The following is a 24,456-nucleotide window of genomic DNA, read 5'->3' on the forward strand; positions in this document are numbered from 1 at the left end:
AGTGGAGATGGACTTCAGTATTTGTTTAGGTTAAGGCAAGTAGAGCACTTTAACTAGAGGAGACTCATATAAGGACATAGTAGTTAGTAAAACCAGTAAGATAAATTAAGAAATGAACTTAATGTTGTCCTCAATTATTCTTAAAGTTGCTGCTAAAATAATACGTATTATGTTTCTGAAAAGAACCAAGTTTTGTTGAATTTGATCTGTTGATGTGTAGGAGTAAGAAGACAGAGCATCTGTGAAATATTTTATTAGTACAATCAATTTTCATGATCAGTAATAATGGAAACAGGGCCCACATGGCTACTTCGTAGATAACATTTAACACATTAATATTCAGAATTTTCATTATTCACTCAGAACTTACTTTCACTTATATTTTTCATAAGTAAAAACATTGATTTACGTTTTATCTCTGCTTTCTTTCTGATGATGATTGAAAGGATTGAAAAGAACAGGTCGAAATTGGCTAAACTTTAAATCCAATAATTAACTATCGATCATAATAATGGAAAGTTTTTGTTTGTTAGCTTATTTTACTAATCTTATTTGTTATATTTATGTGTGATATTTGCTGGAGCTTTATAGACTTGGTCTTAGTGAATCTCTTTGTACTTACATGAAATTTTAATTTCTCTGTAGTACTCTGCCTATAATTTTATTAAGTTTCTACCAATCATATATAGTCTATACCTTAACTTTCTCTTAGCTATGACTAGGGATGTAGAAAAGAGTGGAATGAAATGTTTGGAATAAATACACAGACACAAGCAGGGCTAAAATGCTGTTCTGTAATTATCCTTTTGTTTTTTTCGCTAGACGCTTATTTCCTCTCTTGAATGTATTGCTTTAATGAGCTTTTACTAAAGATAATGATACATTAATGAACTTCAATCTTCTGACAAGCCAATCATCAAAGACTGATGGAAATAACTAAAAATTAACAATCTTTCCGAGGGAATGAGATTCTTCTTTTTGTTTTCTAAAAAGGCCAGCTGATTCCAGAATTTGCACAATAATTCTAACTCATGCATAACCTGTGAATAAATAAAATCCCAAAGATTTGTGATGAAACATTTTGAAGATAGGTTTTGTTTTCTAAAGCTTAATCATCCTTTTATATTACAAAACAAATATATTTTTGTTGTAGAACTTCTGGAAAGCCAAATGTTCATGTCTGTTTCCTTATAGTTGAGAAGGAGTGGCATGTGTGTATTTCCTTTAATGATGGAACATATATGTGACGGCATCATGGAACGTCATCCCTTCTGCCCCATAGTCATTCTAGGATCCAGATTTCCCAACACTGGGATGAACCTGTAAGCTGAACCTCTCAGCTAACAACCTGCTTCTGTTCATTCACTTAGCATTTAAACTGTTCAAATATAAGGTATGATTGTGTCAGATTATTTCCATGTGATGTGGAGACCAAACTGGGCAGAGTTTGAGCTAAACATGTTCAGCATGCTTATCCTTTATGTCTAACTCAAATGTGTTTGTCTAGGGTTCATGGAGTGCTTCCTAATTCATTCCTCTAAAGCTTATTCAGAAATAAACCATGGGTTAGGTCCTATAGCAACTGGTATAAGGAAAAAAAAACAAAAACAAAAAACAATTAGGGTAGCTTTAAAAGGTGGCCATATGTGAGTCTGGTACTTACTGTAGGATTCATGAACCCCACATTCAGAACAAAAGAAAAGACTATAATACAGACAGAAATTTGATGAAACCAGAAGCTGTCACTTTCAGCATTTTGGCATATTTTTGTTTAGTCCTTTTGTTTATGGATTTTTTTGGTTCATAATTAAAAGCATAAGGTATGTAATATTTTCAATTTTCTGTATCATAGTTTTAATGTAAATAATTTCACAAGCAAAATTTTTCTTGTTATAAAATAATCCAATGCTTATATGTACTGATTTCCCATTACTGGACATTTATGTTATTTCTGATGTTATTGTGTATGGGTCCCCTAGATCACACCCAGATTCAGTAGTGTGCTAAAAGTACTCATGGGATTCAGTAGATAGTCATATTCACAGCTGAGGTTTATAATAGTGAAAGGATACAAAGCAAAATCAGCAAAGGGACCAGGCATATGGAGTGAAGTCTAGAGCAAACCAGGAGCAAGCTTCCAAGAGTCCTGTTCCAGTGGAGTCACACGCATGCACTGAATTCCTCCAGTAATGAGTCATAACGTGTGAAGTACTGTGTACTGCGGAAACTCATTAGAGACTCAGCGCCCATGGCTTTGATTGGGGTATGGTCACATCGCATCCTCTGCTTAGCATGTAGCAATAGTCCAGATTTCCAGCAGGAAAGTAGGTATTCTGCATAAACCATATTGTTTGCATAGTCTAGGCATAGTGAGATCCCCTTATCTTTTAGAGAAAGTTTCACTTCATTGTAGGGAGCTAATTACCTGCCAAGTTCCCAGATGCCAGCCAGTGGTCAACTTTGTAAGACTGTCTTTCTAAGAATAGTAGTCTCAAGTTTGTTGTGTTAACTCTTGTGCACAATTAATATAAATAATGCCTTAATAAGCATCTTTGTTAAAAAATATTTTGGCATATTTCAGATTATTTCCTCATGAAAGGTTCCTAGAAATTGATATTGCATAAAAATATAAATATTTAAAAGACTTCTCTTACTGACAAATTGCATTCCCAGAAATCTTTTTCATTTTCACCAAGTATGTATGAGCGTGGGCACCAAAACCTTGACTGAAATAGGTAAGATCCATATGGTCCAAACATCAACACATAATAAAACTGGAAGAATTGCTTTAAAGAAATTAGAATTACACGAGACAAACAAAAGACTAGTTGATCATTGCTTCCTTTTGTGGTGGGAGCACACTGAAAACATTCCCAATGAATTATCACTCAATATCTACTTTTCTCCTGGATGGATGGCTGTCTGTCTGTCTGTCTGTCTGTCTGTCTGTCTATCTATCTATCTATCTATCTATCTATCTATCTATCTATCTATCTATCTATCATCTATCTATCTATCTTTCTCGCTCTCTCTCACCTGTAAGCCTATGACATCATTGTCATCTGTAAAACACATCATCCTATTCATTTGAACATCCATTCATTCAAAGCTATTAGCACAATTCTGTACCAGGCATAGGATAAAACAGTGTCCTGGCCACGGAGCCTGCCCTCCTGGATTCTGCACTTTGCTGCCAGCATGAGCTGTATTTGTCAGAGTGCTTCTTGGCAAAGATGGCAGGTGAGCTGCCATCAAGAGGCATTTTCAGGTCACGTCTTCAGATAGCTGCCCCTGCATTGTAGAAGTAAATCTCTGACAGCCCTGGTACCTGGGCTCCTGCGTTAGTTAATCAAGGGTCTTTACTTTCTAAGCCTGAGGCCAATGTTTTCCAAAGCTGCTATGACACAGCAGACTGTCTCTCTTATTTCCTGAGAAGGGAATATAAGTTTTGACTCTTTACAGATTTTGTGGTTCCCCAACCTACCCGTCCCCTAAAATGTTGTGTTCATTGAGGACAAATTTAAAGGAAACATTTATTTTTGTATGTATGTTTGGTAAAAGAAGTTTTTAACAAATTGTGTTTTCTCCTTATAAATAGAAAATTTCCTGTTTAGAAAAAGGAGTAAAATTTAATCTTACTCTCATGCCTCCCTAGAAAGTGAGTGTCCTGAGAATTCTATGGTGCTTTCTCCAGAGTTTGCTTTTATTCATAGTTTTTATTCTTTTTACCTAAAATTATATAGTCTTGTTTGGAATGAGTTTTCTCTAAAATTGCAATTAGTTATAATTAAATGCAGAAAATTTGGAAAATACAGAATATTACCACACACACACGCGCGCACGCGTGACAGTCCTTTACTATTGCACCACGCAGAGATACTCACCGTTAAAACGCTGGTGTATTTCCTACAATTTATTTTCCAGGTATCATTTTTCCTTCGTTAAACAACAGCGTGCCATAGAAACACTCAGAGGTTGTTCTTATGACATAAAGAGGAACTTTGTGAGGGACCAAGTTATGATTCAGGTGATTGAATTTGAATTTTAAAAGGAGAAAAGTTATTTAGGTTCTGTGAAAATAAAATAGCAGTTATAGTGTTCTTTGTTATTCTTGTCTTGTTTCCTGGGTCTCTGGGTACATGTTCCAGACATTTAGCCATTGTAAATGTATGAGAGAACAGTATTGATTAGTCGTTATTGTTTTTGGTAATCATAGGACAAGATTCCATTTGCAAGACCTTTTCATTTCAACTGTGAGTTCGTTTATACCCTAGGAAACAACTTGTTTGGTTCCTGGGAAAGTAGAATAAGCAGAAAAGAAACTATGACATAAAGCCAGGCAGGACCAAGCTTTAAGTCCTAGCTACAGAATTCACGTGACTGCAGGTGCTCCTACTAGAAATGAATACACTGGTTAATGGAGGAATGGCTAGTACTCCTATACCATGATTTCTAACTTCTTTTGTCCTTAATTTTGATTCATGTCTTTGTCTTTAGATAAGTATTTGTTTGTTTAACCAAAAACTCATGGTTTCTCTGAAATTTTCAGGGCATTGGTGTGTTTGGAATGATTTTTTTTTTTTTTTTTTTTGTCTTTTATGCATTGAAGTCAATTTGGTTACAAAATTTCATTTCACAACTTTTCTTTTTCCTGGAAATTCTGTTGGTGGCGTTCTAGTATTGATTATTTTGCTCTTTCTTAGAAGACATTTGAGAACAAACTGAGTTTTACACTTTTGAGATTTTTTTTTTCCTTTCTAAGCATGTATGAAATATTCTGTATTCTTATCATTTAAATATTCTTATTTCTGTAATTTTGCAGAATGTACTGTCATACAAACCTCTTTCAATTAATATTACCTAAAATGCAATGAGCCGCAATACTGAGAAGACTCATCTTTTTTTAATTCAGGAAATTATTCAATATTGTATGTTTTCTTCATTAAGATTTCTGGTTACATCTTCAACAATGTGTATGATTCTTTTGATGGATATTTACTTTTTCTTTTCTTTAATCTGTACTCTCTCTTGTCATTTTAATCTTTGGGCACTTTATTCTGCATTCTAAGAGTGCTTGCCAAATCCAGTCATTTGATATTCTGCACTGTCTCTAATATCTCTACTAATTCTGAAGGACATTGTAATTCTGTCATTATGTTTTTGGTTTCCTTGTATTTCTTGGCTCTTTAAAAACTCTCATTTCAATTTTTATTTACTTTACAAATATATATTTTTAAAGTCTTAGTTTATTTTCTACTTATTGTTTTTGGCCTCTACTTTAAAGAATTGGCTTGTTATAATAAGGTGAGTGAGCCAACACGTTTCTAAATTTTTATTTTTATTTTTTGTGGGTCTAGTAGAATATCTTAAAAGTTAAAGTCTTTTAGTAGATTTTCAGAATTGAAGACTATATTAATTTCCCATGGTGGCTCTACCAATTACCACAAACCTGGTAGCTTAAAACAACATAGATTTATTCTCTTAGAGTTGTAGAGGCTAGAAATCCAAAATCAATTTCACTGGACTAAGTCAAGGTGTCCACAGGACTGATTCCTTCTTTGCACTCTAGGGAAGAGTCTGTTTTCTTGCCTTTTCAGCTTCCGAAGGCTGCTTGCATTCCTTGGCTCAGGACATTTTCCTCAAATCACTCCAATCTCTTGCTTCTGTTATCACATTTTCTTCTCCTCTCTCCGTCTCTCTTTTGTAAGGACACTTGTGAGTAGATGTAAGGCCCATCAGGATAATCCAGGATAGTCTTCCCCTCTCAGGATTCTTAATCACATCTGCATAGTTCCTCTTGCCATAGGAGCTAACATTTAAAAGTCCCAGGGATTAGGACATGAGTATCTTTAGGGCCATTGTTCATTCAGTGCACCACTTACGAAGTTATCATCCTGACAAATCTAGTACCTATTTGACAACATACATTGTTATTACAATATTATTGGCTATACTTTACCTCACCATGACTATTTTGTAACTAGCAATTTGTACTTCTTAATCTCTTCCCCTTTTTCACCCAGCCCCCTAACACCCATGCCATCTGGAAACCATCAAAATGTTCTCTGTATCTATGAGTTTGTTTCTTTTTAGTTTGTTCATTTCATTTTGATTTTTAGATTTCACATATGAGTGAAATCATATGGTATTTGTCTTTCTTTGACTTATTTTGCTTAGCATTAATACCCTCAATGTCCATCCATGTTGTCACAAAGGGTAAGGTTTCATTTTCTTCTATGAGTGAGTACGATTCCACTGTATATATGTACCACTTCTTCTTTATCCATTCATCCATTGATGGACACTTCAGTTGCATCCATATCTTGGCTATTGTAGATAATGCTGCTATAAACATATGGATGCATGTGTCTTTTCGAATTAGTGTTTTGGATTTCTTTAGATAAATACCCAGAAGTGGGATTACTGGGTCTTTCTTTGTCTATTGTTTCAGCCTTTGTTTTAAAGTCTATTTTGCTTTTTTTATTTGTTTGTTTCCATTTTCATGAAATATGTTTTTCCATCCCTTTATTTTCAGTCTGTGTGTGCCTTTCAATCTGAAGTGAGTCTCGTCTATGCAGCATATGTAAGGGTTTTATTTTCATATCCATTCAGCCCTGCTTTTTCTTGACTGAAGCATCTAATTCATTTACTTGAAAGTAATTGTTGAGAGATATGTAGCTATTGCCATTTTATGAATCATAATTTTGATTTTTTTTTTTTAACCGCTGTTTTAAAGATGTCCCTCTAACATTCCTTGTAGTACAGGTTTGATGCACTCCTTTAGTTTTTTCTTGTCTGGGGAGCTCTTTATATGTTCTTTGATTTTAAATGATAACTTTCCTGGGTAGAGTAGTCTTGGTTGTAGGTCCTTGCTTTTCACCACATTGAATATTTTGTGCCAATCTCTTCTGTCCTGCACAGTTTCTGTTGAGAAATCAGTTGACAATCTTATGGGAGCTCCTTATAAGTTACTGGTTGCCTTTCTCTTTCTACTTTTAAGATTCTCTTTTTCTTTAACCTTTGCCATTTTAATGATAATGTGTCTTGATGTGGGCCTATTAGGATTCACCTTGTTTGGGACTTTCTGTGCTTCCTGGGCTTGTCTATCTATTTCTTTCGCAAGGTTAGGAATATTTTCATTCATTATTTTGTCAAAAACATTCTCAATTCCTTGCTTACTCTCTTCTCCTTCTGGTACCCCTATGATGTGAATGTTGTTATGCTTGATGTTGTCCCAGTGGTCAACTTAAACTAACCTCATTTTTTTAAATTCTTTTTCTTTTTTTTTTTTGCTGTTCCAATTGGGTGTTTTCTGCTACCTTGTCTTTCAAATCGCTAATTTGATCCTCTGCTTCATCTAGTCTGCTGGTGATTCCTTCTAGTGCATTCTTCATTTCATTCTTATTGTATTCTTCATGTCTGACTGGTTGTTTTTATGGTTTCTATGTCCTTTCTTAAGCTTGCTATCTCTTTGTTTTGAAATTCTCACTAAGTCCCTTGAGCATCCTCGTAACCATTGTTTTGAACATTGTCTCTGGTAGGTTGCTTGCCTCCATTTCAGTTAGTTGTTTTTCTGGAGTTTTCTCCTGTCCTTTCATTTGGGACATATTTCTTTGTTTCTTCATTTTGGCTTCCTCTGTGTTTGTTTCTATGTATTAGGTAGGGCTGCTATTCTCCCAGTCTTGACCAGGTGGGCTTATGTAGTATGTGCCCTGTGGGGCCCTGGCATAATCTCCCTAGTCACTTGCTCCAGGTTCTCCTGGAGTGTCTCTTGTGTCAGTGTTGTGTACTCTCCTGTTACAGTTGAGCCTTGAGTGATATTGGCATGTCAATGGGTGGGATTGACCCTCAGGCTGACTGGTTGTGTGGTTTGGCCACATCTACAGCTATGGGCTTCTGTGTGGTAGGCTTACCCTACTGAATGAGATTTACCCCAGCAGGCTCTGATGCCTGTTGAGACTGCCCTTTGTGTGTGCTGATTTTGGGGCTAATTGGGCGATGCTCTGCTGTGGTCTGAAGCTAACCTCTAGGTATGTTGGTTCTGGAGCCTCTTGGGAGGAGCTCTGGTGCAGGCCCAGGTCACCCACTGCCGGTCACCAGCTAGGGACTACCTGGTAGGAGCTACAATATAATCTGTGGCTTTTTGCTGCCTGTGCTAAACTTGGAGGCACATAGTAGAGGCCGTGTTGTGAATCAAGAACTGCTGCCACCAGTACCAGGCCTGGGGTAGCTCTCCAAAAAGCCAGGACAACCTGACTCCAGCTGCCAGCTGCTGGTTCCTTTAAAATTCAACCACTGGTAAAGCATCATGCAAGTTGGATAAGGCAGGATCTCAAGGAGTCACTACAGTGGGAAGCATTGTGGTCAATAGGCTAATGTAGAGTCTGGTTTGGTGCCAGTGCTGCGCCTTGGAGATACTCAGCAAAAGTCCTAGAGTACACTGAGACCAGATGTGCCCCCCGGAACCTGTGGACTCTGACAGTTTTTCAAGAAAGACTGCAATTCACACAGGGCTGGCTGCTCCTGTAGAAAGTACCTCCAGGAATTTGGGGATTTTGGGTGGGATGGGGTCCCAGTGAGTCAGCAGAGTGGAACCACCACACCAGTCAGATTCAAATTTCGCCATAAGCATAAGGGCAGGGCTCAGCACATTAAAAATTACAGCTGCATGGGAATAGGACTCCTTATTGAGAAAAAGGGATTGCCCTTTAGCCCTGGCCTTGAAGCCACACATCTCAGTCTGCTTCCTGTATGCCTCCTATGCCTTCCGAGTCACTCTCCCTCTGCTGGAGCCCAAGGTGAGTTTCTGCAAGTGAATGAGTCTCTGCATGGGCTCTTTGAGAGGATATTTGGGTTTCTCACAGCCTTCTGTCTCACCCAGATGGTTGGAATCCCCACTGTTTTTCACAGCCAGATGTTGTGGGGCCTCCCATTCCCAGCACCAGTACTCCAGGCTGGGGAGCCTGGTGTGGGGCTGGGCTCCTTCACTCCTCCAGAAGGAATCTCTGCAGCCGAGGTATCCCTCTCAGTTATCTGCCACACAGAGATTTTGGACAAGCCTGTTTTGCGTCTCTTCCCCTCTTACCAGTTTCAATGTGGCTTCTTCATATCGTTAGTTATAAAATTTCTGTTTAGCTGGACTTCAGATGATTCTCCAGGTTGATTGTTCTATAATTTAGTAACAATTTTAATGTGTTCATGGAAGGAAGCAGACACATTGTTTATTTACTCTGCCATCTTGGGTCTCCTTGAGATTTTCATCTTTTCCTTTATAGTTACAATATTTAGTGATGTTGTCAAGGGAGCTGCCTTACAGCTGAATGTAACAAACCATATTAAATCAGAAATCATGATTTAAAAATTTTTTTCCCCACTATTAGCTTATAAGTATCTGCCCAAATTGTTCAAACACTTGACAATTCAGAAATATATTATGCAACAGTGATGCCACTGTTCTGTATTATATCTTAATAAAAATGAAGTTCGTATCTACCCATCTATATCTATATCTATATATTATAGATATATGTTATATATAATATATGTTATATTGTAGATTTGTATATTATATCTATAATATATACACATACATTATAGATATAATATATGTGCATAGTATATGTATACTATATATTATATCTATAATATATATGTAGGTATAGATATAGTTATCCCTATATCCAAAAAAAGTTATCAATATTTCATAGATGTTTTATATCACAATATTTGGGAGCCATGAATATTAACTGGCATTCAGTGGATATATATATAGTTAGTCTGTTGAATCTTTATTTTTATTGAATCCTTTTGGAAACAGTTCATTATAAACAAATGAAGGAAGGTAAATAGTTTAAGTAATCTTTGAATACATATTGTTCATTTTTGACTATAAATTAACAATGTAAGTTGATTTAAATAGGCATGTCAGTCATTGATTCTAAAATTTGAACTAATATAACAGATGGAATTCAGCTGCCACGCAAGCTTCTGGGGTTTGATTATTCAAGTGATTAAGATGCTATTTGTCAACTCTAGTTTACCACCCCTTTTAATTATATAGATAATCAAACCAAGAACTGCTAATTCTGTCTCCTAACTATTAATTGTTTGTAATTACCTACAGATTAAAACTGCATGTGCAATTAACTCAAAGAATTAATTGTTACAAGGGAATTGATAAAAGGGAAACAGAACAAGCTTGGCATAAAAGAGGCTGTAAGGACAGAGGACCACTGAACCCAGTGGTGTCTTGGGCTCTATCATGTCCTCATAAAGATACTTCATGCCTTCATTTGGACTTCTTCAGCTCTGTTGGAGGCATTGCATCGACTATTTCTTATGAACATTTGGTTTCTGAAACAGTGTATTTGACAAGTTTGAATTTCTATTATCTTTGGGTCTTCTGCTGATATTCAGGTGACTTGGACAAAGTCATCTATTTGAGATATGTAGTAAATGTTTGTCACTACAACGATTACAGAAGGGTGACTATTTTAACTAGCTAGGAATTTGTCTTTCCTTCCTCTTCCCCTTCTTTTTTTTTCCTTATTCTCTTGGCAATATCAGTGTAGTATACAATCTTATCAGTTTTCTGTGAGCCATCTGAGTAATTCAAATTTCTAAAATAACTATGCTTATTAGATTTTAGAAATCTCTCACCTGTGTAAATAATTGGCTCATTGTTAATTACACAGAATGGGAAATAAAATAAAAAGCCATGCCCAACTGAAATGTATTTAAAAATCTATTACCTATTTATAAACATTAAGATGATGCTAGAAAGCGAGGGGAGATGGTCTGGTAAAAAATATTTGGTCCTAAATAAAAGTAGAACTTTAAAAAAAAAAATCTATTTTTGAGGCTTTTCCATTCCTTCCGATATTTATGTCAGTTGCATTGTATGGGGCTTTTCACTCTTAACAGTTTTGCTGCTGGGCCTTTCAATCAATGCCAAGTCAGTCTAGGAGCATGCATAGTACATATGGTTGGGGCACAGCATTGTATATAGTTTTGGGGGGAATACAAAACAAGTGAAAGACAGTTAAGTCTAGATAGGGAAGTAAGATATACAGAAGACAACAACATAACATGAACTAGCGGTATAGTAATACTTTTCAGAAAGAGTCTAAGTATCAAGGAAATTAAAAGCAGGAAGACTCAGTATGGGTAGTTATTTAATGATTTTTTTTTTTTTTTACTTTCGGAGTTAGCTGCTTTATAGCTAATAATTCTTTGTTAACCTGATGAAACCATTTTGCTTCTTTCTAAATTTTGATAATGTATTTTCCCCAGATTTGTTTAATCTCAGAGTATTTTATTCTATATTGCTGGCTGATAAACTGGGATTATTGATAAGATTTCTTATTTTTTTCATTTATCAATATACAGCCTATGCTTGCCCCCAATCTGTCTCTGTCTCTGTCTCTGTCTCTGTCTCTGTCTCTGTCTCTGTCTCTGTCTCTCCTTCTCCCTCTCCCTCTTTCTCTTCCTCTCCCTCTCCCCCTCCCCCTCCCTGCCTCACCCACGCACCCCTAGAATTCAGAATCTTCATTTCTTTGTGGCATTATCTGTGAAGACTGTTGGCTCCATGAACGGTTTGTAAAGATTTAGTTTGATGTAGGACTTTGGTCTTCAAAACTATCACTTTATAACTTTCGACTGACTTTGAGAAATAAACCAGAATTTGTGGCATGTCACCTTCTGTGCCTGGCTTCTGAGGAGGAGTCATTAGCATAACATCAGTGTGTGAATGATTACCTTGAGGATTTTAGTGGAGGCTTTACTGCTTCCTGAAGTAGAAAAGTTATAGCTATATTTTCTAGTCTGATGCGTATATACTGGAGAAAATAATGAATGGCCTTCTCAACTACATGAGTCTTGTTTTGTGGATAAACAAGGTGAAATATTTGAAATGCTCTGGGCTCTCTTGGTAAAATAAGTTGTGTGGCATTTAGTTTCATTTTGGGTTGGGCTCTTCAGTGATCAGGAAGTTTCCCTTTTGCATGCAGGATTTAACATCATAAGGCTAAGTCTTGTTCACCAGTGTTTGCATAGCTACCTTTATCTCATTGCTAATGAACCAGAAGGACAGAGCAATTCCAAGTAGGATACTGTCCTTGTCCTGGAAGAGTTCATACATTTAAAAGGGAGTTTGGAAAGAGAAGCCTCCAGGGGTAGTGCTAGTGAGTCAAGGAGTGCTTCAAATTAATCAAAAAAGCTGTGAGGGCTTACATGTCTCTGAGAACTCTTATGCTATCCTGTATCTCCCCAAGTTTATAAAAGTCCTCAATTAGAGTGTAACACATATGGCTTTTCTTTTGCTATCCTCTTCCCAGGTTCTAATATTTTCAGGTTCTCTGTTATCTCCCCGTTATTGACATTTGCTTGCATTAAAGGATTTCATTTGTTTATATTGATTTGTGATTAAAGTATGCACTTTATCATGTTTTCTCTTCTAGAGATGTTGCCTTTTAGATAGAGGGCAGAGATTCTTTTTGACTGAAATGAAAGAAATACATATACAATTAATATGGGATAGGTTGTGTACGTGATTTGATTAGGATGTGTCTGAGATAGCATCACGTTTCTAAATATTTTGTTACCACTGCCTCCCTATGGGTCACTTAACTTATGATCCTGTAAATAAATGGAAGCAATAAAATAAAAGCATTTATTACTTTTGAGTTTTCTCTAAATTTGCTTGAAATTTACCAGTCCATAGATGACTATTAAATTGAAATTTTCAGGAAAGAATATATATGTATATAAATGTTAGAAAGAAAAACGGAAATGTGACAATAGTTCGATTCATTTGGATGGCAGGATTAAACTGAGTTTTTAACTTTTTGAAATGATTTATATTTCTGAGAAATAAACAAATCTTAAATTTTCTCCTTGTCATTAAAGAAGTAAGTTTTCTGCAGAAATTCCATGTAATAACTGCCATTAGACAGAAGAAATATGTGGGTATATGCTAGCTAACCTTTTGCTCTTTCAACCTATTTGCCTTAAGTGCTTTGCAGTTCCATAGCTTGTGCCTTCATAATAATTCTGAATTTTCCTTTATAGTATTTACGTAGCAGAGAGAAGAATGGTTCTTTTATTTTTGTAAATGCTATTCACAAATATGATTTTGCTTTAAGTCTCATTTTAAAAAAGTAGTCAATGTTCTTTAAGAGAAGGGAGTCAAAAGAAGGAGCCTATTATTTTTCTGATGGGCACACTATCTCCATTAAAAACACCAGAGCTTTATATTATGAGGGAGCCAATTAATTGAGGCCTCTGTCTTTGGATGCTATCACATCTTTACGTCTCTCTGATTATATGACAAGATGCAATTTTAATATATGATAATTGGGCCATAAAGATGATTTACTTTGCTCTTTGCAACATTAAGCAGTATGATTACTGTTTTCCTGGATAAATATTGTTTTAACCTGCACTGATATTTCTAACAGCCAAAGCATTCAACGATTGGAGAGGAATTATGTCATTAAGGACTTCCCGTTCCACACGAGGCTCCAGTTTTCCTAGTTTCTCTGGATCATCATTTCGGGAATATTGTACCGTAAGTATTTGTAAAACTGGACACAGAGTTGAATTACTATTTTTCTGGGAAATTGTTGGGTTAATTTTGATATAACATGTGAGATTTTACTATGGACCTGTTTCATTCTTAAAATGATTCTTTATTGAAATGCATCTTTTTTTCCCCCGAAGCAGTGCTTTAGTTCCGTTATCATATCTTATGTAAATTTTGCTGATCATTTTTACTCCTAAATATGTGTATTAATTTTTATTTGAAGAGCACTAATAGCCAAAGTGACCATCACAATGGTTTTCCCTAAACGTGAGAACCACTATTTTTATAATGGTACTTTACCTAAGAAAATAGAATGGAGGCCAGTGGAGAATGAAGACATCTACAATGTTTCCCTGAAAATAAGACGGGGTCTTATATTAATTTTTACTCTGAAAGACACATTAGGGCTTATGTTCAGGGGATGTCATCCTGAAAAACCACGCTAGGGCTTATTTTCCGATTAGGTCTTATTTTCAGGGAAACATGGTATTAGGAGTGTCACAATTAGAAGACTAAAAATTCCAAGGGAAATTTTATGAACACACAGTGATGGTTTTATGAATGAAGGCTCTCTAAATAGGGACATGGGGATCTGGGGCTTGAAAATGGGAAAAAAGACTTTAAGTTTATCTTTTTAACAGGGCAAGTCCTAACATCTCTCCATGTAAATAGTAGGATAAACTCATGTGATTCTGATGTCTTTTGCAACAATTTCTTAAAAGACTGCAAAACGCTATTTTACAACATTGTGTCTTACAGTGTCTGTATATGTGTGTGGGTTTCTTACGTCTCCTATGTGTTCTGTTCTGGGTGTGAATATGTCTGTCTCATCCTTTCTGCCTTTTTGTCTTTTCACATCACCACATTATTTTTCTTCTTGTCCTTCATATTAGTGTTTTTGGGCTGCTGTAAGAAAATGCCACAGACCGGGTGGCTTACACAACAGAAATGTGTTTCTCCAAGTCTTGAAGGCTGGAAGTCCAAGATCGAGATGCCAGCAGGGCTGGTTTCTCTAGGGGCCTCTTTCTCCTTGGCTTGCACACAACTGCCTTCTTACTGTGTCCTCATGTGGTCTTTCCTGTGTGTGTCTCTGGTGTCACGCCATCTTCTTATAAGGATACTCATCATACTAGGCCCTACCCTATGACTTCCATTACTTGAATTACCTCTTTAATGCCCTCAACTCCAAACATAGTCACACTGCAGGTTAGTGCTTCAACATATGAATTTTGGGGAGACACAATTCAGTACATAACACCATTAGACGACAGACATATATGGAAAAATTATTTTTCCTATCATTTGAATAATTCTTTACTGTTTAAAAAAAAACAAAAAACAAATGTTGAGTTTTATATTTTTCCCGTAAACTTAGCCTTCTGAATTGCATCATATTTAAACTTATATTGCTAAATTCTTTGTAAATAAATTTACTAAAACTGAATCATTGCAACCCTGTTATAGATAAGGACATTATGTGAATATTATTGAGAAAAAATTATATAAATTTTTGATAAGGAAACTATATGAATATTATGTTTCTGAAATTCTGATAGCTTTTGTAATTTACTACTTTCAGAATATGTTAATTAATAATAGTAGAGACAGTTACCTCCAGCTAACAGGATATATATTTCTAATGCATACATGTCCTTAATAAAAGTAATACCCATAGAAGGCTGTTTTTTCATTATCTTCAAGTAAAGGTAAAAGAATGAACTGCTGCTTCTAAGCCTCCCAGTTCTACCCTGTTTTAGGCTGACAATTTAGAGACTGCTTCTAGCTGTGTGAAAAAGGACAGTTAAACATATTTCTTTTGGGGATACATCTGGCAAGAGTAGACTTAATTCTGGGGAGCTCTGAATGCAAACTGGGGGTCTTTATTCATTGCTGAGTGGGAAATTAGTAGCACGAAGGGCTACTAACCATGGCTTGGACATAATAGATGGTGTTTTATGTATGTGCCCCTGTGTATTTGGCTTCTTCCTCCTTCCCCCACGAGGAACAAACAAATCCTATATAAGAGAGGGGAAAACAAGTCACTGGTCGTACTTTTTTAACGTACTTACAGCTTCATCTCATAAACAAAAAATAAACCAAAAAAAATCCATTCGTTTTGTAGAAATATTTTTAAGAAATGAAAATTTTCAAATATAACATTATTCTTTACATAAGCCTAATTTTGACCATAGAATGGGTTTGGCTAGATTTTTAACATGAAATTTATCACTTTTCTCTGAAGAATTTTCTTGAAACATTTTAGTAAAAGAAAATTGTAAGAATCTAAGGAAATATTGTTCTTTTAACTTGGAAATTTAGATAATCTTTTTGTAATTCTTTACTAAATTATACAGTCAGAATACTTTGGGCATCTCTTGAAAGATTTTATTACAAAATAAAAATAGTAAATTAATGTTTAACTATAAAAAATCTTTGTTCATTTCTTTCTCCCACATCACAATTTCTTCTCTCTGCTCTTTTCCTTCCCCACTCCAATATAAAATTATGTATATAAAATATACATAATTGCAATTAAAAGCCCACATCTCAATAGTTATGTTGTCTTGCAGCAATATTACCTGGGCCTGAAGTGTATTTTTATAGTCATAATTTATCTTATGTTATTAAATTTTGACTTCTAGGTAAAAATTCTTACTGTTGTTCTAGCTAAGATACTTACTGGGAAAAATTGAGGAGGCATGCCATGAATATTTTAGCAAAAGTAGGTTAAGATGTATAGTCACAGTAAATTGGTCAAGATTTATATGTAACATTCTCATGAAGTTTTAAAAAAAAGCTTGACGAATGCAAGATTTATATGTAATGTTACTTAGATTTACCAATGTACCGTCACTTAACTGTATGGCTATCCCACCTATACTAAATCATATTTAAAAATGGAGGCTTAGGTAAAGAAATGGGATAATTTTTAATTTGTATTTTTGGATCAATTTATTTTGATTTTACACAGAAAAATCTTAATCTACACACTTTTCATTTCTTTTATTATTAAAGACCATTGGATTTTTACTTTTGGAAGCTACTTCACCATCTTTCTTTATTGTGGAAGCCAAGAGATTCAACCAAATTCATTCAATCATATTGACCCTTTATTTTGAGATGATCTCATTTGGGAGAGCTATTTGAGGGGCACTAGTGATAATGCCCACTATAGTTCTAGTCCTACAGCTGCCAGTCAACGTGTGTGAGTGTGTGTGTGTGTGTTTTATTTTTTTTTTGTTGCTTTTTTTTAGATAAGATGGAGTGTGATTGTTGTCAAAACCTGGATGAAAGAATGAAAAGTTGAACGTAGAGAGCATTTGAACAGATACTAGGTTAAAGGAGTGAACAGGCTGTACCTGCCCTGGGGAGTGCCCCCTCCCCCAACCTCCTGGGAAACTATGGCCACTTGGTCTCTAGAAAAGGGAACATTAACTAAATTTCTTGAAAAGTAATGAAAGAGAACAAACTGTCAAAAGGCAGCCAAAAAAGGCAAACATCTGTTACTGAACATGTCTCACTTCACTTCCTTTCAATGTTCTTAGGAATAAATTTATGAACTAGGGGAAGGTTCAGCACTAATTAGCTTGTTTTCATCAAACAAAATGCACCACACATGGATGTTGACTATGAATAAAAATGTTAGTAGTAATAATAAGTAGACGTAGAAACTGCCAGTGGGCATAGAGAGTGCTGGTATCCAAGGTTATGATCAGAGGCTCTGGATATGGCTGTGTATGTTAACATTGTGTTGACTTAGATTTCCTGTAATTTGATTTTTTAAATGATCAGAAAATAATGTTTAAAAGGTCACGTGTGTTCATTACACAATAAATGGATGTGATGCAAAGTTTTCTCTTTAGTTATACACTTTCAGGCCAATGGAATGTTAGAATGATTTGGAATAACAAATAGAGAGCTACTCAAAGGCACTGTTTTGTAGTAGCAGCACCAACAGTAGTGATAGTTGTAGCTTGTAGCAGTTGTACAGGCTTGTGATCCTTTACTCGAAACTCCTATGGCCAGATGTATTTTGGAATTCAGAAAATTTCAAGTTTTAGAAACGTAACAAGACAAGTGGATCTGCAATCAAATTTGTAATCAAAACATGTTGATGTTGTACAATAAAGCATAGGACTATTCTCATTAAGTGGGAGATAGAAGTCAGTATGTAGGCCTTTTTGTCGGTTGGTTCAACTCAGGTTTGCCACCAAAGGTCAGGTGAGTTAAATTTTACCTCCATATGTGTTATGAAAAATGTCTTAATTTTCAAAGGTTTTTGGTTTTTCTGAGTCTCAAGTAAGGAATCGTAGACCAGTAGTAGTAATAGTACTAGTACTAGAAATAATGGTGGTAGTAGTAGTAGATAAAGATAGATGGGGAAGATAAGGAGACAAGGACATACACACACAAATAGTTAGTTGCATGGGAAAATATCATCGTATATTCATTGCTCTTAATTTTTGTGCAGGATACCCTAAAATTAATTGTGAAAAGTCTGTGTTTATTTGATTCCCAGTGGCAGAAGCAGGCAGATGTGATAATACATCTCTGACAGATGCTACCTCCTGTGAGAGGTCTTCCCTGAACCCCACCTGAAAGAGCATCACTGACTTTATTTTTCAATGTAGTCCAACCTGACAGTACATTATTTACCTCATTATTGGTTTCTTCTTGGCCTTCCTCAGTTAAATGTTGGCTTCACAAGGCTGAGGGTATTTTAGATCACTTGTGCAGCCACGATGCCTAGAATAGTTTCTGTCATAAAGCAGAGGTTCAGAAAATATTTGCCAAATAAGTGAATAATAGGCTGACATTTCCTGTAAAAGGAATGCAAAACAGACTCAGGTTCCCACAGCAGTGAAAAACACAGCCATGATGTTAATAGGAAGAAGAGAAAGGAAAAAAAAAAAAAAAGATAAGGATGCTGCATAAATATTGCTGTAATTAATTTTTTTCTGTATTGATCACAAAGAATTGTACCATCCTTAATTATTTGTTCTGAAACGGACTTTCACCCTTTCCTCTTCTCTGGAGTCTATGACCACTCTCATTTTGTCTGCCAGTTCTCTTGTTGGTTTCTCTTTTTGCTAATCTCTTCCAACACTCTTATTAGAAGACCTCTTTGAGTTTTATATCCCACATGTCAGTGAAATCATGTGGTCTTGACTTTTTCTGTCTGACTTGTGGTTACAGGAGGGTAAGGGGGGAGGGGCTTGTTAGATGAGGGTAAGCGGGATCAAATATATGACAACGGAAGGAAAACTGACTCTGGGTGGTGAAGAAACAATGTGATATATAGATGATGTACTATAGAATTGTACACCTGAAACCTATCTAACTTTACTAACCATTGTCACCCCATAAACTTTAATTTAAAAAAAAAGTAAAAGAAGACCCCTTTGAGACTGCTGGCAAGACAACTTTCATCAGCTAGCTGGAAAGGACCAACTCTGCCCCAGGGCCACAAACCCAAAACTTCGAGTCCTAGGAAATCCTGGTATTGTTGACTAGGTCACAGTTCGTGAAACCTGGTTGGCGGTAATCAGGAGGCTGCATACATTCTCTCTCATTCAGTTATTGTGTTGGGAAGTTATCAGGCGATGGAGATCCTACCACTGACAAAACCTGTTTCAGGATGCTGTCGTCAGTGACCACTTCTTAATCTGATTCCAGTGTTATCATTGAACCAAATACATAGGACAACTTTTAATCTGATTATTTTAGGTCTTTGTATTCTTTTTACTCTATTTTTCCTATACCTGTTACCACGTATTTATACCATCTCATAAAGTCTTATAACATTTGCCTTTTACCATGTGTTAAAATCATTTTTATAAATTATGCTTGCAATACATATATTTAATAAAAACTTGGATGAGCCAAAAAATAAGGAAAAAATCAACCATACTTATTATAACAATGGATGCTTTATAGCAGAGGTGTCCAAACTTTTTTCAACGTTTTTCACCAACGGCCATATTTGGTAAAATACACAAACAGCCCGGCCACTCACTCGAGGTGAAGTACGTATTGCCTCACCTGGTTTATTTAAGTAAACTAAATATATTTTTGGAATTTGCTGCGGACCAATACAAAATGAATCGCGACCCGCAGTTTGGACACCTCTGCTTTATAACCTTATTTTTTCTTTCCAAAATACATTTGAACATCTTTTCTTATTGATTCACATATTTTCTTTACCAACAAATCAGTTTCATTTATGGATATAACACGTTTTTGGTTATTTTGACCATTGAACGAAGCTTGAATGCAATATAGTGTACTAGATTTGTAGTGAAACGTTTGTGCATATTCTTAATTTTCTCAGGACAAATTCGTTGCAGTGGAATTGTTGGTATGCCACCCCTTTTTTGCTTTGCCTTTTATTATATATTGTTAAATTGTCCTCCAAAGAACTGTTGGTTTTGGATTTTACATAGGTTTTTAGTATATGTGCTGCCGAAGTGAGCACAAGGATTTTACATAGGGATTTACTGCTTCTTTTACCTCTGAACAAAAGTATGCAAAGAAAAAACAAACTGATAACCAACTAAAATTAGATAGTCATATATAGGAAGGGCTTAGCATAATAGGACTGGATTATAGTAAAAGCTAATTATAATAATTCATAGTAATTATATACATATAACTAATTATAGCAGTAATTAATGCCTCTATTAAATTGTTAAAGAATTCATTAAAACCTTTTCATGAAGAATTTATAATAGCTTATAAACTATATATACAACATAAAATATATCTTAAGACATTAGGGTTTATGGAAAAGAGAATAGAAAAGATAAAGTTAAGATTTAGGTAGGTGTACAAAATACATAATTTGGTATATTATGTGTTAGTAATAAGTAAGCCACAAATTTAGCTGTGGATGTTTTAGCAGCTAATAAAAACAGATATAATGGTTAGTCACATGATTCAGAGTATTACCATAAAAAAAAAGCAAACCAGAAAAATATACCAATCAGATGATTATAGAGAGGGTACTGTAAAATAAATGTAGTATATAGTGTACTAAGAATATACTTTCAAAAAACGTAGTCATGTACTTCAGTTGACCCTTGAACAGCATGGGGGTTAGAGATTCCAACCCCCGAGCAATAAAATCTCCAAATGTAACTTTTGACTCCCCAAAATATTAACTACTAATACCCTACTGTTGACCAGAAGCTTTGCCGATAGCATAAACAGTAGATTGACACATATTTTGTATGTCATATGTATTATATATTGTATTTTTACAAAAGTAGAGAAAAATGCTATTACGAAAATCATAAGGAAGAGGAAATACATTAACATTTATTGAAACAAATTTGTGTACAAGTCGACCAATGCACTTAAAACCTGTGTTGTACATACTGGGGTCAGTTGTACATACTGGCCCTCATTTTAATCATAAGTCCAAAACAAAATTTAGTGAAAGCACTTTTACAGGGGTTGGAGGACTTGGGGGATGTGGGTTGTTGTGTGAGGGTGATGTGGAAACAATATAGTCCCAGTGTTCAGTTCTCTGCAGGTTGAGTTCAAATCAGAGATAAGTTTTAGGATACCTTGAAGAGTGGGGGAATATCCTTTAGGCCCTTCCCACTCTATGGGTCAAGAGCATTGTTATTGGAAACTTGTTACAAATGTAAAATCTCAGAACCCACCACAAATCTATTGAATCAGAATCTGTATGCCAACAAGATCAGGAGTGATTTATAAGCATATTAAAGTTTGAGGAACACTGTTTTAGATAATTCCCCATAATAGTTTACCTTTTATGTGAACTTTTAATAAATAGTGACAATGTATACAAGGTAATTCTTTTTTCTGACAGATACCTGAAGTACAGATATTTTATGTTAAATTTAGCGTCATGTGGTGAGATAAGAATACATTTTCATGTGAAAGTTGAGGAGTGAGACTGTAACCAATCAAAAATATCAGAAACACATTCTCAAATAATGAAATAGAACTACAGTGAATGTCAAAATTGGGCTGGGAAAATATGCCAGATATTTTAATAATAAAGCTTCCACTCAAATGGATTGATCTGGACAATTTCAATAAGCTGATATTATAAAAGTCACCCAAACCAAAAGTGATAGTCAAATTGTATTATAGTTAGGGGCTGGGTTACCCTTTGACCCCCATGCATTTGATAGGTAGTTCTAAATTCCATTATAATTAAGTTCTACTGACTTGCTACAAAATCACTGGATTTTTTCTAAAGAAAAAGAAGTGGCAAACAGTATTGCTGAGTGCCAATCAATTAAATATCTAATGTATACTCCAATACTGTCTTGTTCACTGTATTCTATTTTCATAGCTTAAAAATCTTCTGCCTGCATCACCAATTTCTCATTCTGAATAAAATAGTATGTTGAGTCTGAATCCCAGCTACCTCTTACTTGTATAATCAAGGTAAAGATATTAAACTTCTCAGCTTCTTTAAGAAAAGTGGGAATTAAAATATCTCTTTTGCAGAGTTTTGGTAAAGATAGGAGAAAATGTCCATCAAGCACATACTAGTTTCTCATTATTAGTTAATAACAATTTATTAGCTCTGTGATGCATTTCCCCGATCTAACACATAGTGTATAAACCTCATGATGATAAACAAACACCATTCACAATTGTTTTAAATCCAAATAAATCCAAAACTAATACACAAATGAAAAGGATTGAATTCAAAATTTAAAAACACTGCTGAGTTTATACCTGAATTGTTTAGCAATAAATTAACTACTTGGGAGGTTACCTTAAATCCAAATGGAAAAATATATTCAAAATGAAATAAGCACCTTATGTATATTTAAGCATGAATGTTAACATCAATATGAATACTAGCATATTAAAATTCCCCCAAATTGTAAAACAGAAACTCATTTCCTCAATGTGAACTTTTAATGCTAGCTGATTAAAAAGAAATCAGCACATGTATTTACAGATTCATATACTTTAAAACTTCAGACTAGAACAACTCATACCAGCCACAGCTGTTCCCATTGCATGGCATTCTGGAATTTCAGAGTTTCCAAGAACACACACAGACCACAGGAGAGATTTGGAGCCATGTAACCTCCTAGGAAGTTGTGATATATCTGGGAAACCCATAGGTTCCCCAAATGTTTTCATTCTTCTCTTTGTGGAAGGGAGAGGCACTTATCTTAAGCTCAAGGAATTTTTCTACCATATTATTTTTAAAATTTCTGTTTTTTATGTAGCCATTATACAAACCAGTATATTTCACATATGGCTATCTACATAGCCATATCGTCAAGAATAACACTAAAACAAATACTTACAAAGCTTAAGGAATAGGAGAACTCCGCTGTATCTTTTCCTTCCCTTCGTATCCTGAGGAAACCAATATTCTTAATTTGATTTCCTTGTTTTCTTTATAATTTTAGAACATATATGCATATTCCTAATTAGTAGTTTTTCACTTTTGTTTTAACTTCATGTATATAGAATCATAATGTCTACTCTCTCTCTCTCTTTGCTCCACAATGGATTTTCAAGATCCATCAATCTTCATAAATGTCTATGTGGGCCCCTGTGGCTCATTCATTTCCATCAATGCACAACATCCCATCGAATGATTACAGTACAATTTAATTATCTATTTGCTGAGAGATATTTGGCTTTTTTAAAAGTTATGTCCTATTATGAACAATTCTCCTGCATGTCTCCTGAGGTATAGGTACAAAAGTTTCCCTAGGGCAAGCATTTCTAGCATCAATAGGAATGTGCATCCTGTTGCAGCAAGAATGGGTTATACCTATAGATGCTAGAATATTGATTCCTTCAGCTCTGGAAGCAGGTGGGCAGGGCCTGGGCTATGGGAGCTCAATAACCAATTATTGGCTACCTGAATGAATAATGGATTGCTTCTAGCCACAAGCAACCTGGAGTAGAATGGATGTGCTGGCCAGTGGGCATATGTTCAGTTTTACCAGGCAACAGCAAACAGTTTTCTACTCCCAGCAGCAGTTATGACAGTCCCTTGCTTCATATACTTGGCACCACTTAACATGTCAAAATTGTAACCTTTGCCAACTTGGCGTGTATGAAATATTTCTTTGTGCTTTTAATTTGCATTTTCCTAATGACAAATAAGGCTGAGAATTTTTTCACATATTTCTAGGCCACCATTATTTCTTCTTTGTGACCGTCATAGAGTTGTATTTTAAAAAATGTATTTGGATGCATTTCTGCTCCTTTTATTTTGTGTATTTGTTTTTTCCATTTTGTTCCCCCCCCTTTTTTTTTTGGCTCCTTTGTTGTCTTTTTTGGAAAATGATTGACATATTTTCCCCTCTTGTTCCCTTTTTCCTAGTACTAGTTCGGCAATGTATTACTGTTTTTTTGTACTAGTTTAGCATTTATATTCTTGATTTTACTTTTTTATAAGTGGTTAATCTGTAGATTTTAATCCATATATTTAACTTAAATTATCTTTACCCTCTTCATCCCTCATACAGAAGTCTTAGATTGCCTTAAGTACTAGAGTTTAGTTCTATCTTATTTTTGTTAACCTTATAAATTATATACTACAGTTTTTTTTATACTTCACTGTTCACGTAGGTGTACCTATATGCTTGCCATTTATTTTTAACCTGCCGGTGTGTCTCACATCAAAGACCTATAGGATGATTTTCCTTTTTGAGTTTCTCTCTCTCTCTCTCTCTCTCTCTCTCTCTCTCTCTATATATATATATATATATATATATATATCCTTTAGAAGTACCTCTGGTAAGGGTCAGTTGGCAGAATACTTCAACTTATAGTGTATTGTTTTCCTCCTTTTTAACCATACATTCTCAGCATTTTGAATTTATCATTCCCCTCTTTTCTTCAATCTGGAAGCA

At 35.2% G+C, this 24,456-nt stretch overlaps 1 protein-coding gene across 1 annotated transcript in view; it reads left to right on the forward strand.

Annotated features, from left to right (window-relative positions):
• The window catches only part of IQCM (IQ motif containing M), a 243,171-nt gene that overhangs the window by 60,853 nt on the left and 157,862 nt on the right, over positions 1-24,456 (forward strand). Inside the window, exon 6 of the mRNA XM_074338725.1 lies at positions 13,458-13,567. Coding sequence (XP_074194826.1) covers positions 13,458-13,567 — 110 coding nt within the window. The remainder of the gene's footprint in view (positions 1-13,457; positions 13,568-24,456) is intronic.

This window comes from Rhinolophus sinicus, linkage group LG07 (genome assembly GCF_036562045.2).
Source record: "Rhinolophus sinicus isolate RSC01 linkage group LG07, ASM3656204v1, whole genome shotgun sequence".
NCBI lineage: Eukaryota > Metazoa > Chordata > Mammalia > Chiroptera > Rhinolophidae > Rhinolophus > Rhinolophus sinicus.